The 16311-nt window shown below is 39.0% G+C and overlaps 1 protein-coding gene across 2 annotated transcripts in view; it reads right to left on the bottom strand.

Annotated features, from left to right (window-relative positions):
- Nucleotides 1–460: 460 nt before the first annotated feature.
- NSUN7 (NOP2/Sun RNA methyltransferase family member 7) overlaps nt 461–16311 on the bottom strand; it is an 81965-nt gene continuing 66114 nt past the window's right edge. For both annotated transcript variants that reach the window (XM_075194897.1, XM_075194904.1), the window contains 8 exons: nt 16113–16265; nt 15395–15578; nt 10327–10537; nt 9177–9320; nt 5443–5544; nt 5216–5333; nt 3360–3483; nt 461–1409 (listed from right to left, as the gene is read on the bottom strand). In XM_075194897.1, the coding sequence (XP_075050998.1) occupies nt 786–1409; nt 3360–3483; nt 5216–5333; nt 5443–5544; nt 9177–9320; nt 10327–10537; nt 15395–15578; nt 16113–16265 (1660 nt within the window). In that variant the 3' untranslated portion in view covers nt 461–785. The remainder of the gene's footprint in view (nt 1410–3359; nt 3484–5215; nt 5334–5442; nt 5545–9176; nt 9321–10326; nt 10538–15394; nt 15579–16112; nt 16266–16311) is intronic.

Genomic DNA, 16311 nt, shown 5'->3' with positions numbered 1-16311 from the left:
TGGCACTGCAGTGACATCAAAAAACCTTTTAACACTGCACTGACTCAGAACAAAAATGCAATTACCTGGAAAATTCCACTAGCATAAAACCATGTTCTTTAATAGCCTGATGTGCACAGTTAAAGGATCACGGCAAGATCATACAGAACTTTTAGAACACAACAATTTTCTGTTATGCTAGAGTGATTCATTCTGGTTCCCCTCCCTTCCATTTAGATAGTCACAGTGTCACAAACTCAATGTGAAAATACAGTAAGATAAAACTACTGTGAGCAGGACCTGGCTGGCAAATTTTAGCCCGGGGGGGGGGGGGTCGAGACTGCTCAGCAGCCTATAAGGAACATTGTAAATAAAAAAAGCAGATGACCCAGCCCAAGGTAGCCCACTTTCGGGCCGGCCTGGGGAGCAGATGCCCCTTTGCCAGCCCTTAACTGTGTGTAAAGAGTGCTATTGAGATATGTTTCGCAATATTACTTTATTAACAAAAAAAGTATAAAACAGCATGCAATGCTAATATTTTAAATTTATCCTGGCGAAACAGCAAGTAATGTTTTAGTAGATGACTTTGTAATTTCCTATGAAACAATTTTGCAAAAGCAACACCCGTTGGCAACATTAAAGAGTTTTATCTATTTGAATGAGAGTTGAGCAATATGATAACATTGATTCGAATTGACATGTGCATGAGATGTGAAACACATCTAAAATACAAAATGAATGTTACTTAAAAAGTGACTGCTATAGTCACTACAACCCAATAAAAAGTTCAAAAATATAAAATAGTTTCAGTGCCACGGCTTAGGGTGACGAAGTATAGTAAAAGCTGGGGTTTCCTTGGATTTGCCGACAATAGACAACGTTGGGGATTTTGGTGAGATGCTCCGGGCTCCTGTGTGCCAGCGCTGGTGATAATAATGGATAGGACCTCGGATTTGGACAGGAGGTTGGGTACTGTAATATGGAGCCATTACTGGGGGCAACATGATCTGGACGGGCTTCAACACAATCTTCTCTTCCAGTTTTAGCCGGGCAGCATTTTGCTGCCACTCTAATACTTTGCCTTTGGGAGGAAGGCCATGTGTATGTTTCACTGTTATGCTGGTTGTGGGACTGGAAACTTGCTTTGATTGGTTCTTACCCTGAAAAACGCTAATGTTGTTTAAGTTTTTCTGTGAATTGTTTTGATCTTGATTTGAGGTTGGTGTTTTCGAGCCACTTATGTTATTTTCTCTGTTCAGGAAGTCTGTGATTTTTGCCTGAGCAACTGAAGTGGGGGTGATAGTTTTGGGAACTGTTTTTGATTTCTTCTTTTTCTCTCTTTTTGGTGTTTTTGGAGCTTCGATGCCACCAAGAAGTCCCTTAGCAGCAGCTCGAGCCAAAACATTTCTAACAGATTCAGATGTATCCCTCTAGAATAAACGTAGATAATTTGAAAGTAAGTCACCTTGGTAATCAGTCAAGACATCTGTTTCCTAGAATGTGTTGAAGCTAAGAACCCATTAAATAGTCAGACAGCGCAGCACCCACTAAATGATGTATTATTGCTGTACTGCTGTAATATTTTTAAGATGAGGCCCAGGTGGAGAAAAATTATCAAAATCGAAATATGGAAATAATACATAAAACTACACATATAAAAGTTGTTATAGTACCATATTATATATTTTTTCTTGTATCCCATAAAGCTATCATAACTCTATTATTGATATTTTCCTTTTTTATTTGTCTAATGTACATATTAAGTGATGAATGTAATGAAAGAATTTCAGCACCATAAATGTCAATAAATAAAGCTGTTATTAAGGCTGCTGACATTGTTTATCTTGACTACAAAGCTATTGTATTTCACTTTGCCCCATAATCCCTATTCATCCATTATAAACCTCTCCCAACACAGCAGTGTGGTGGGTGTGGCTGATGTCACCCAGACACCATTCATAAGGTGTACTGGACATAGTACTGGGTTTACTCATAGACTATACAGAGATCTAACATAAACAGTATGGGTCATTCTTAAAGCTATAAAACTACAAATGTACAGTGGAAATGTTGTTTCTTCATCATCATCATCATTTATTTATATATCGCCACTAATTCCGCAGCGCTGTACAGAGAACTCTTATGCTTTTGTGACCTTATGATTCCTGCATATTTGTAGGTCTGTATGGGTCAATACATGGATTCATTTGTCAAGATGGAGGAAAGTACATGGGTTGTATATTACTGAGGGGCAGAAGATGGTATTTGGGCTGGACTTCTCTTGCCTCCCAGGTCCCCACTCAGCTCTCAGAAGAGCAGGACAGGGGCCTATCCCGAGCATGTGTGGAACCCAAGTTTGAGGGCACATGCCTCAGAATGGTAACCTGGCATTGCCAGGCACCCCTCACTACCAGACCCTGTAGCGACTGCACCCCCTACAAAGGTGGTAATTCTGTTACTGATTTTATGTCGTCTGAGAATAGGACCTGGAAGAATTGGGGTATTGTTTGACAAATGTGGGTAGCCCTAATAATCTACCATTCATTGTGCCCTTACACTAAAACAATATGTGTTATGTGATACAAGGTATTTTAATTCAAGGGGTGTTATCGGGTGGTGACAGCACTGAATAAGGCCACGTCACAAAGCCAATATGGTGAAGACATATTATCATCAGGGAGCAGGAAATCTGTGGTAGTATAAAGCTCTGGGTGCAGGGTGACCACTCTCCCCCCAGGTCGCTGGGCTACCCCCGTCTTTGTCCCCTTCCCTAAGAACACCCTTTGAATGCCTCGCACACCAGTGGCAGGAGATTGGTCACGCCCCATGATGCGAAGCCCAGGTGGCTGCAACAGTAAATACAACAGAACATTTAGCAGCAGAGCTTATAGCTCTCAAGAGTATAATTACACCCACGTATTATTATGATTGAGAATAGTGGCTGAGATTACAAGGTTCAAATAAAAACCACAACTCTAAGGACTCATTCAGATCAGCGTATAGTCAGTATGAAGCCAGAATATGCTCACACGGTTTTCCAACTGGAATGCATGTGAACCAACTGCATTGTCAGACATTGGGATCATTGATCCTTCAGATGAGCAGAGGTGTAAACTGTGGGTCAGCTCCAAACACTGAAAATCCCGCATACCTAGTTATCTAACATGTGGGGCTGACCTGATGTATATCTATCTGAAGAGCAGATAGCTCACATCAAGTTCTATTTTACCAAACTGAGACTCAGTACTGACTGAACAAGGATTACATTCATTCTGTCTAGAATTACTGATAAAAGTATTAACTACGCATTTTCTTCTAAACAATAGTTCTTTTTTCTATCGTATACACTGAATAACAATATTAAATGGTCCTGGACTTACCTCTCTTGTCAGGACAGCAAGAAAACAGCCATTGCAAGTGTCTGATGGCTCCATTTGATAAAACTTATTAGAGGCCGATATGATTTCTACTGAAGAACAAAGAGGAATAACAGGGGGGCTGAGCCTGCAATAGATAAGAGTTAGAACGAATAACTGGAATTCATCTGTAAAGGCTCGGTTAGACGAGCAGTTATTGTGTGTTTAGTAGGAGTTTGCTCATGTGGAGCTCCAAAGGGAACATCGGAAAGGTACTGAGATCACTTATCGCAGTGTCTGCAAGATCAGACATAAAGTGGTGGAAATAGGGCGTAAGATCCAAACATTGGAATATCAAGAAAACACAAAATATTATTGTTTGGACTAACCGATGGCTTCTCATGCTGTGTTTAGGAATGACAGACATGTGCAGGCCCCAGTATCAATTGAAAGTATGAAAAGAACATGATATGGACATGGATGCACATCAAAGAAGTATGTGAACTTCTGATGCGTTTTCAATGCACTTTTAATGCGCTGAACTGTGCTCCATTCATAGGACAGAACAGATTCCTATAACTGCAACCTCTTTTCCCTCTGCATTTAAACTTTGGTATAGAGGCATGTGTAACATGTCACTGAATGTTTGGTATAGAGGCATGTGTAACATGTCACTGAATGTTTGGTATAGAGGCATGTGTAACATGTCACTGAATGTTTGGTATAGAGGCATGTGTAACATGTCACTGAATGTTTGGTATAGAGGTATGTGTAACATGTCACTGAATGTTTGGTATAGAGGTATGTGTAACATGTCACTGAATGTTTGGTATAGAGGTATGTGTAACATGTCACTGAATGTTTGGTATAGAGGCATGTGTAACATGTCACTGAATGTTTGGTATAGAGGCATGTGTAACATGTCACTGAATGTTTGGTATAGAGGCATGTGTAACATGTCACTGAATGTTTGGTATAGAGGCATGTGTAACATGTCACTGAATGTTTGGTATAGAGGCATGTGTAACATGTCACTGAATGTTTGGTATAGAGGCATGTGTAACATGTCACTGAATGTTTGGTATAGAGGCATGTGTAACATGTCACTGAATGTCTGGTATAGACTGGTATGTGTAACATGTCACTGAATGTTTGGTATAGAGGTATGTGTAACATGTCACTGAATGTTTGGTATAGAGGTATGTGTAACATGTCACTGAATGTTTGGTATAGAGGTATGTGTAACATGTCACTGAATGTTTGGTATAGAGGTATGTGTAACATGTCACTGAATGTTTGGTATAGAGGCATGTGTAACATGTCACTGAATGTTTGGTATAGAGGCATGTGTAACATGTCACTGAATGTTTGGTATAGAGGCATGTGTAACATGTCACTGAATGTTTGGTATAGAGGTATGTGTAACATGTCACTGAATGTTTGGTATAGAGGCATGTGTAACATGTCACTGAATGTTTGGTATAGAGGTATGTGTAACATGTCACTGAATGTTTGGTATAAAGGCATGTGTAACATGTCACTGAATGTTTGGTATAGAGGTATGTGTAACATGTCACTGAATGTAGTAACATACATCCAACGTGTTCCTCTTTGTACCTGGCTGTTCCAATAATGTTACTTTATTAGTCAGCTACTGTACTTTAAAGTGTAGGAATTGCATCAATCAATAATGTGACATCATAAACAGGGTTGGGGCAAATACTAGATCCCTGGTAAACATATAAGGGTGATATTACACCGTTTTAGTATGTAGCAATACACTTGTATCTGTGGAATAATTTCATATGTTGACCAGGTTTAATACATAGGGAAGTAGACAGGTATAAAATACAATATTATAAATATATATGGGTGCTCACCTGTATGGCTGTTCTTTGACTCCTTCCATTTGGAATTGAAGAGCCTGATTTATCACATGTTCATTTTCCTCAGGATAAACGGAGCATGTGCAGTACACAACTGCCAGCACTTTACTAACTGGAATCAAAATAAAGCAACAGGCAATGTGATATCCTCTAGTAACCACAATTGTTGCAAAAATATCAAAAAATCTCTAATAAAAAATGTGATTGTATTAAACACTTACATTTCATTGCATGGTTAATCTCCGAAAGTTGTTGTTTGGCCAAACCATTGAGTCTATCAGCTGACACAGATCCTTGAGAGAGGTCCTGAAGCAGAGCAGTATCTGCATAGAAAGGACATCATCTACTATTAGAGTGGAAGAACAGAAACACATACACAGTGAAGCTTGTCCAGGCAAGATAGAGATGCCCTCACTACAAAATATATATATATATATATATATATATATATATATATATATATATACAGTATATGGACACAAGTATTTGGCCACACCTGTTAATTATTGAATTGAGGTGTTTCAATCAGACCCGTTGCCTGAGGTGTATAAAATCAAGCACCTAGCCATGCAGTCTCCATTTGCAAACATTTGTGATACAAAATGGGTTGTTCTGAAGAGCTCAGTGACTTCAAGCGTGGTACTGTGATAGGATGTCACCTTTGCAATAAGACGGTTTGTGAAATTTCATCCCTGCTGGATATTTCACAGTCAACTGTAAGTGATATTGGGCCTGATTCATTAAGGAAAGTAAAGCAAAAAAATGTGTACGTTTTCTCCTGGACAAAACCATGTTGCAATGCAAGGGGTGCAAATTACTTTATTATTTTGCACATATGATAAATACTGTCTGTTTTTTCATGTAGCACACACATTTTGATAGCTTTATTTGTACAATGAAATTTAAAGTTGATCTAGAACATACTTTATCCCATATAAATCTGCCAATACATTTTAAATTTACCTCCCCCTCCAATGTAACATAGTTTTGCCAAGGTGCAAAGTTACTAATTTTTTTGCTTTCCTTCCCTTAATGAATCAGGCCCATTATTAGAAAGTGCAAGCATTTAGGAACAACAGCAACTCAGCCACAAAGCGGTAGACCATGTAAAATCACAGAGCAGGGTCAACGACTGCAAGGTGCAAGGTGCGTAAAAGTCGCTAACGCTCTGCTGATTCCATAGCTGAAGAGTTCTGAACTTCCACTGGCATTAATGTAAGCACAAAATACTGTGCGGCTGGAACTTAATGGAATGGGTTTCCATGGCCGAGCAGCTGCATGCAAGCCTCACATCACCAAGACTAATGCCAAGCGTCGGATGGAGTGGTGTAAAACACACCGACACTGGACTGTGAAGCAGAGGAAACATGTTTTGTGCAGTGACGAATCACGCTTCTCTGTTTGACAGTCGTATGGGCGAATCTGGGTTTGGCGGATGTCGGGAGAACGTTACCTGCCTGATTTAATGCCAACTGTGAAGTTTTGTGGAGGAGGGATAATGGTATAGGGCCGTTTTTCAGGGTTTAGGCTAAGCCCCTTACTTCCAGTGAAGGGCAATATTAATGCTTCAGCAAACCAAGCCATTTTGGACAATGCTATACTTCCAACTTTGTGGCAACAGTTTGGGGAAGGCCCTTTGCTATTCTAACATGACTGTGCCCCAGAGCACAAAGCAAGGACTACAACGACATGGTTTGATGAGTCCGGTGTGGAAGCACTTGACTGGTCCGCACAGAGTCCTGACCTTAACCCCATCGATCACCTTTGGGATGAACTGGAACGGAGATTACGAGCCAGGTCTTCTTGTCCAACATCAGTGCCTGACCTCTTAAATGCCCTACAGAATGAATGTGCACAAATTCCCACAGAAACACTTGAATATTTTGTGGAAAGCCTTCAAGAAGAGTGGAAGCTGTTATTACTGCAAAAAGGGAACCAACTCCATATTGAAGTATATATATATATATATATATATATATATATATATATATATTTGAATACAATGTCATTACAGTCCCTGCTGGTGTAATGGTCAAGCGTCTGAATACTTTTGTCCATATAGTGTATATACCCAATGAAACAAATTGGCTATTAAAATATATGGGGAAAGTCCCATGCTGCTTACATCTAGGCCTTTTCACAAATAGATAACAACAGTCACAAATGCATAGTTCTTCAATACGGGTTCACATTCGGTTTGCACTTGCATTTTTTAATACAACTGCAATCCTGGCCTTACATTGGATTTATTTACAGCCCCGATAAAGCTATAAAAAAATGGATGTAAATGCTCTCTAAGCAATGCACTAACAACAGTGACACCTGCAGGAGATCAAGGAATATTACATGAAACCAAATACAACATTAGATTTTCCCAAGTATGTCCTTACCGGGCACAAATTGCAATTATAACTACTACAGGATCCACAATCAGACATAAGCATAAATTGGTCCAAGTAGCATGTTTGATACTAGGAATGTATGGTAAATGGTACTTATTCCATTATTTTTGTTATGCAGATATTGAGAATAAAATATATGCATCTCATAGAACACATTATCATAGACTACCCAGATTACCGGTGGGCCTCCCATGCCCCAGTCTGGCGCTGGCCTCTTTTATTTAAGTTTTGCAAATTGATGCGAACATAGAACAGATTAGCCAAGGACTGGTAATACATCTGACTAAAGTAGGTATACTGTATATTACTGCAGATATTGCATGCATTTCATGGAATACATTATTATAGAGTACAGCATACCCCAGACACATGAATGTGTTAAGGAGGAAGCTAGTGATGATGCTGAATCTTGCTTCATTTTCTATGTGGTGCACATATAATCAGACCGATTTATGTCTGAATGCAACTTGCACATAAGCTACGTGTTTAAAAAGAGCATGTGACTTGAGCGTAGTTTTGTCCGTATTCAAATTCAAGCATATCTAAAGATACGTTTGCCGAGGGTACTTGCTGTTCGTAGACACACAGAACAGTTTGCACTATACGCACAAGCGTATGTACAATAAAAGGTCACATCACAATGCATAAAACTTTTATTTCACCAATATATAAACCAACAACTGTCAATAGTATAATCATTTATGTAAATATTTTTTTCCAAATATAAATTTTATATTTTTAAAATATTTTGTTTTATTAATTACATAAATAAAATAAAGTTAATGTGTACTGTACATATAATGCATTGTTATATTATATCTTCGTTGCATACAGTTGTTCTGTGATAGCTAGTGGCACGCATATGTCAATAACACAGTGCATGGGCTGAACAAGAGCTCATAGGCCTGGCAGAGGTAATTTTGAGGGGATGAACAGTTTGGGTGCAGGGTAATAAATGTGTGGAAAAACAGATAAAAGTATTTTTTTTACTGGTGAACCAGAGGTCCCAGCAAGCCATGTCGTGCCTAAACTGTATGCTGACGCTTGTAGAACTAGCATCTGTTTGGGAATGCTGAGGCTTTGCTCTCATTGGACAGAGCGTAGGGAAGCTGCTCTGTATTGGTTAGTAGTGGGCGAGACTCCACGTAGGGTCTCACCACTCACCTCAATGCGCCACAATGTAGTTCATTGCTAGAATCAGCGACTTGGAATGTTAGGCAGATATTTGATGGCATATGACAGATTTCACTGAGCAACTGAGTAAACATAACTGTTATGACATGTAGGGAAAGTAAATACCACTACACCCTAATTGTTTTTTAAAGGGGGTGAGGGTATCTGTGTTACTTTATAAATCAGTTCCCCTAATCCGCTCTACTGACATGTTATGTTATCCAATAGTCCTATATCTAACTTGCTTTTTTAAGTATGATCCAAATAAATTGTTTTACTCATAAAGTATAAGTTCTTTTTAATATAGAAAGTAGTGCCCAAAGTGGGGAAAGAGGGCTTCTCCTACATACATAGATAGTGTAAAAAATATTTTTATTTACCTCCATGTTCACTTAACACAAACTCCACTGGGTCGCTAACGCCTGATCCAGAACACTGAGGCAGTAGCAGAATTATTTTTGCTTTCTGTAGCCTAGGATCAGAAGGGTCAATGTCGGTGAAACTTTCTTTGAGCATCTTAATATCTGGAAAACAAAATACTGAGGTTAGTGTCATATGGTGATATATAATATGTATTTAAAATAATAACAAATTCATTTTTAGTTATGAATATCTAAATTATATATCTCAGCTTCTAGTGCTACTATATATGTTATACTGTTCTTTTAAGGGTCACTACTCTTATAGGTTAGATGGATGAATCAATCATAACACTATGTTATTGGAGTGGAACATTTTATTCACTTTATTTTAAACTTGACACTTTTATTTTATTTGTGACTTCTGTTATACAGCATCATTATACAATGCCAAATGAATTTTACTAGTATAAAAGGCAGCACTCCTTTATTTTATAGCAATGACTGTGCTGGCATTCTCTACTGTGCCATACAGCAGCATGGCGGCTCAGTGGTTAGCACTTCTGCCTCACAGCACTGGAGTCATGAGTTTGATTCCCGACCATGGCCTGATCTGTGTGGAGAGTGCTTGAGCGGGTTTCCTCCCACACTCTTAAACCATACTAGTAGGTTAACTGGTTGCTATTAAATTGACCTTAGTCTCCCTCGGTCTGTGTGTATGTGCATGTTAGGGAATTTAGACTGTAAGCTGCAAAGGGGCAGAGACTAATGTCAGTGAATTCTCTGTACAGCGCTGCGGAATTAGTGGCGCTATATAAATATATGATAATGATGATGATGATGACCTTTGCTGTGGTGGAATAAAATTCCTAGCAAAACCTTCTGGTGGCAGGGCTATTTTCATAAAGTGGCATTTGTCCTGGTCTGACCATGACAGAGGGCCCACCATTGGATTTCCTAATATTTGATACTCATAGAAAGGGCCATAAAAGAGCTTCTGTCTCAGGTCCATGATCTTCGAGAAAGATAATAGAGACACCATGCTTAAGACCTCATGGGTAAAATACACAACATGTAAAAAAACAAAAACACTAACAACAACTATTACTTAATGTTAACACTAACCTACATATAAGTAACCGCAGAACTATCTGTTAAACTACAAACATACTTTTACACTCCAAGCTAGTGAACAACTCCATCAGTTCTTCTTTTCTTGATTCAGACTTAACGCCACATACGTATATGTTGGATCCTGACGGATTGGTCAACACAGACATGTGGGCAAGAGTAAAGCCTGGGCAAGGGTTAGCCACTATGATGTCATCGTCCATGCTGAGCAAAGCTTTTACAGAATGTACCGCAAGGTTATGTGACTTTTCCTGTGAATGTGAAACAAGGGAAGTCAGAGGAGATACACATCATCTTCCATAACACAGAACACGCTTACTGACTGCAGTAATGTATGGGACTATGAAGCATTGCATTGTTTCATATACATTTCATCAAGGTTGCACTTCTTTATAAAGGACAGTTTAGAACAAGGAAACTATAATCAATCATTATCTGAGACATCAACAGGAGCACGTGAAGAATAAAAAGACCCCCTGTATGAAATCTGGAGGAGGCTGCAGGACAGACAGTGACAAAGAGATATCACTATCAGTGAGATCAAAAGCTTGGTAGGGGGCGAAGATCTATTAATAATAAACCCATAATATTTACTGGTGCAGATACATTCCATAATATATATATATATATATATATATATATATATATATATATATATATATATATTTATATATATATATACTGTCACAATGATACAGACTCAGATACATTCCATATTTTATATATATATATATATATATATATATATATATATATATATATATATATATATATATATATATCTACTGTCACAATGATACAGACTCCCAGAAAATTACAAAAAAACACCTCTGTGCAGGCATTGGAGAATAAAATAATTTCCCATGCACGTCTATTCGTAGGTCTCATGCCAACTTCATTTGATAACTTATATCCGAGAGAATCACACTGATTTCCCATAAAAAAGAGGCTTTCCATTTGTTGCATTAAAGATTAAAAGTGGATATAATTAAGACAATGACAATTTATATACAAGCTCACCACAGTCATGTGATGGGAGAAAAACACATTTTTGGGGACTTAAAATGATAGGGACTCCCAGAAGGGCCATCCCTGGATTAAGGGAAATAATGGTTTAAACATCTTGAAAGCCAGTGTTTATACATGTCCCCAGAATGGCTGAACAATTGGACAGTACGGTATCACCACCATACATAACCATATGTCCCACTTCCAGGTGTTTTGATTTTCTCCGAGCAATCCCCTTTACTTACTGAAAAACTTTAACTGAAAATACTTTTTTCCCCATAATTTAAACTCCTGATGCTCTAAAACAAAACAGGTGGGAGAAGTTTTATACAACTAATCGTTTTCCTCTTATGTGATCCTTTTCAACATGATGTGAGACCAACTCACATGACCTGTAACATAGAAGGTGGTTGTGTGTTAAAACTACGAACTATACTCTATGGATGATATCATTGAACCAACTCTTTATAAGAGGTCTCCATATGGCGGTACAGGCTGACACCTTTTTTTAACAGATTTCCAAATAATATTGGGGGTAAAGTGAAACAAACCTCTTCCCCAGGCACAGGGTCAAACTGGCCAGCCGGGGAGCCCTGATGGCTCCCCTCTTCGTTGATGGGGGGAGTGGGTACTTTTTTTTTTTTTTTTAAATAATCACGTGATCGCGGCGCCGACGCCCCTCCTCCTTCCTCATTGCTCCGTTCGCACTGAATGTCGAGTGTGACGTCATCACGCCATGCCCGACATTCAGTGAGGAGTGGCGCAGAGAGGAGCAAGCAAGAAAGAAGACAGAAGACAAGAAGAGAAGAAAAGAAAGGAGAAGAGAAGCAAGAAGCCAATAAGAAAGTAAGAAAAGGAACAGAGGCATGGGAAGGAAAGCAATATGGTGCATAATGATAAAGAGAGGGGGGAGGAAAGCAGGATGGTGTATAGTGATGAAGAGAGGGGGGAGGAATGCACGATGGTGCATAGTGATGAAGAAAGGGGGAGGAAAGCAGGATGGTGCATAGTGGTGAAGAGAGGGGGAAGGAAAGCAATATGGTGCATAATGATAAAGAGAGGGGGGAGGAAAGCAGGATGGTGTATAGTGATGAAGAGAGGGGGAAGGAAAGCAGGATGTTGCATAGTGATGAAGAAAGGGGGAGGAAAGCAGGATGGTGCATAGTGGTGAAGAGAGGGGGGAGGAAAGCAGGATGGTGTATAGTGATGAAGAGAGGGGGGAGGAAAGCAGGATGTTGCATAGTGATGAAGAAAGGGGGAGGAAAGCAGGATGGTGCATAGTGGTGAAGAGAGGGGGGAGGAAAGCAGGATGGCATAGAGTGATGAAGGGGAAGGCAGGAGAAGGGGGGAGCAAAATCAGCATGGAGGGGGCAGTGTAATCATATGGTGATAAGGGGGCAAAGTAATGTGTGTGTGATGGCACAGGGGGTTTGTGGCAATGTAGTGTGTGTGAGGTAGGTGGTGGCTAATGAGTGCTATTTTGTTTGTAGGGTGATGTTGGGGCAATTTCATTTTTTAGTGGGAACTATTAATTTAAGATGGGGTGGTTTGGGGGCTATTAATTGAATGTGGGGCTGAGTTTGAGGAGCATGAGGTATATTTATTGAATGTGAATATGAATTAGTTAATGGTAGTGACGGTTGCGAGAAATATTTATTATTACTTATTATACGTAAATGCTATTAATTTATTGCTGGGGCTGTTTTAGGGAGGGAAATAGGTTTATTTATTAAATAGGAATGCTATTACTTTAATGTTGGGGTTGGTTGGAGGGATATAGATCTATTTATTAAATGGGAATACTATTAATTTAATGTTGGGGCTGGAGGAAGGGCTAAATATTAATTGTGGGTCCTATTTATTTAACACCGGGGCTGCTTGGAATTTTCTAAATGTACTCATTTTTTTTTCCAAATAAAGCCGCCAACATTCCAGGATCCAGACATGTCGCAACTAAACATACCAGCAGCCACAGGTGGTGAAAGTGACAAGAACATGTAGGAGAGAGCAGGATAGTCTGTCAAATGTTCTAATTCTAGTGGGACAATCCCGATTTTTGGTGACTGTTCTGCCCAATCTAAGGGGCAGGTCAAGACAGTGTATTTTTTATATACTACACTTTGGTGCTAGCTGTCCTTTGTGGGCTTACCACACCCCCTATGGTGGGCCCCTACCATTGTATTCCCTCTGTGGGTCCTTCATGCCCCAGTCTGACACTGCCCAAGCAGCTATATAAGTTGCAAGAGGTGGTCTGTAGAGATATTTCAATGTATTAAAAATAAAGAGATCAATCCAAGGTCAAAGACCCTATGGCAACATTGAGATTTAAGAAAGGTATTTGTAGGGGTGGCAATGGGGTATAAATGTGGGTAATTTTTTTAAATAATGATACCACTCTTAATTGAATATGTACTTTATCACATAAATTATTGAACAAAAAAGCCTCCACATATTTATCCACCAGAAGAATTAGTAGTAGTGTAAGTCTGAGGTGAATACCCAAAAAGGAGGTTAAATAGCCAGAGTACATTTTATTTTCAGTATGCTACCAGCATTGATTTTTGCAACTATACATTTAAGTACAATACTTCATATTTTAAACACATAATCAATTTATTAGCCTGTTAAGACTGTGTTGAACTTGGTAATGTATAACATGCAACAAGTAAATAGTAGATCTGTCACACTATCAAAGTCTCAGACTTTTTTCCTGAGTAGAAACCTTTTAATGTGTCCTTAGACAATACTGTACATGGTCTACATAGCCCCTTTGATTTGTGTCTTTACAGCAGTTTCCATGGCAATTTATTGTACGCCTACACTATCTCTGCTCATGCAGCACTGAAACTAGAAATGCTCAGAGTAAGGCACTATATTTTATGTTGGCATTGTCCTTCTAGGGATTAAAAGATCAAGCTCCCAAACTGGGCAGATTCTGTTTCTAGTGATAAACAGCCTGACATAAACATGTTGCCACGCAACCCTCTCCGCTGATGCAATGATATTGTTCCTCAGCGTGCACAATCCTTCCAAGTCTGGAGAGAATGGACAATAGAGTTATAAATCACACTCTCTGCTTCTTGGGATCTTTGCAGCTTTTATGTGCGGTTTCCAAAGCCAGAGAACAAAAATGCTTCCAAGGCAAATATCACTCTCTGGCAGACCTTATAAAATGAGAGGGCATGACGCAAGACCATTTATCTTGCTTAATCAATGTTTTTGTTTTACTGATTGTTCTAGATGCAGTTAATGTCTGTGTCACTTTAAATAATATATCTACCAATGAATCCTCAAGTTCTACAAGTGCAAAGCTTATAAAAGTCTGCTTATCGGACCCTTGAGCATCATAAATTAATATAGTATGACAACATATACATTTTTTGTGATATAACACACACTGCAATATTGTTGTCCAAAAAAGGGGTTGTCTACAGTTGTTTAATCAAGTTGGATGATGACTGTATCTGAACGTGCATCTGGTCATTGTTCAACCATGATGGCTTTGCCGTCTATAATCCCGTCTTACTTCCCGAGGACATGCATGTGTATGAGAGGTACTGGCACTGGGGGATTGGGCCGGGTGCCCTCTGTCTGACATATTTGTCCATCTTGCATAACATGGTGCCAGGGAGACAGACAATACTGCTAGTATGTAAGTAGCTATCAGTGGTTTGGCTGCCAACATAATTCACTCACTGAGATCAACAAATCTATTCCTTATAGGGGCTTTCACAAGATGGCGCCAAAAAATAATTCATGGTGGAATTAAAGCTACAATCCTATGAAACTTTTTTTTTACATAAATCACTCTGGTTTACTGTAAGAAAATACATTGCTATTAATGATTTACAGATAATTGTCAATGTTACTACGATGCTTTGTAATGCACAATATCCCCCTTCCTTTGCTATTATGTATATGGAGAGAGGGCTCTGGTTCTGAGATCAGATGACCCTCACCTCAGGAATGAGCTTGAGTGCTGAAATACAAATAGCAATCTTCACTATAGAATGGTTTTGTAAAGGGAAGACTAAGTATTAGGAGGACATACTAAGAATATTAACTTCATGTAAGAAAAAAAATAAGTTTTGTTTACCTACCTGAAATAAAAGTTTGTAATCGATGAACATTTCCATGTTGTTCATTTCCTCTTTGAGATGTGATGGGAAAATGAGCAAATCCTGGCAATGATTATCCATGCAGTACTTATAACCATCCAAATCTGAGGGAGAGTCAACTTTAGTAAACCCTTCTTTCTTCAGTGTGTTTAATACCTCCGTGAGACTAGTAAAAAAAAACAGCCAAGACATTAAAGAATGAAAACCCTTACATAAAATATTATTACAAACAAATGAATACAGTTAGAGATTTGCCTGCCATATGCCAGGCTTGGCCGACCTGTGGCTATCCAGGTGTTGTGAAACTACAAGTCCCAGCATGCCCTAACAGAAATTGTCTGGCTATCTACTGACAAAGCATGCTGGGACTTGTAGTTTCACAACACCTGGAGAGCCACTGGTTGGCCACGCCTGCCCTATGCAGTGGTGACAGGGTGTCCCAAAGACAAAAAACTCTGTGGCAGTAAATTGTCATAAGCAACCATGTTGTTGCTCTATCACACAGTGAAGTAGGGTTATTGAAGAAAAAATGACTCTCCAGAGATAGTAACCTTTTATAGATTATACAATTATATGCAGCTCATATCATACCACATTAAGTTTCCTCGCATCTCCCGTGACTCCACCAAGGTATTACAAGCATACATTGGTCAGTCACGAACACAAATACATTACACTACCAGAAAGGTCTTGAAATTACCTTGTTTTGGCTGTATTAATCCAAGCGTAGAATGGCAATGTCGAAGCTCTTTGTTCCTGCTTCCGTACAACCTCTGGTAATATATATTCTATGGTTGGAGCTGAATGTTTAATTCGACATTTTGCAAGGGCTGCAGCTAGTTTTGTTTTATAACTAAAAGAAAGACCAAAAAAGCATCAAGCAGTGAAAAAATTAAAAG

This window comes from Mixophyes fleayi, chromosome 1 (assembly GCF_038048845.1).
Source record: "Mixophyes fleayi isolate aMixFle1 chromosome 1, aMixFle1.hap1, whole genome shotgun sequence".
In the NCBI taxonomy this organism is placed as follows: Eukaryota; Metazoa; Chordata; class Amphibia; order Anura; family Limnodynastidae; genus Mixophyes; species Mixophyes fleayi.
This window is presented reverse-complemented; position numbering and strand designations above follow the sequence as displayed.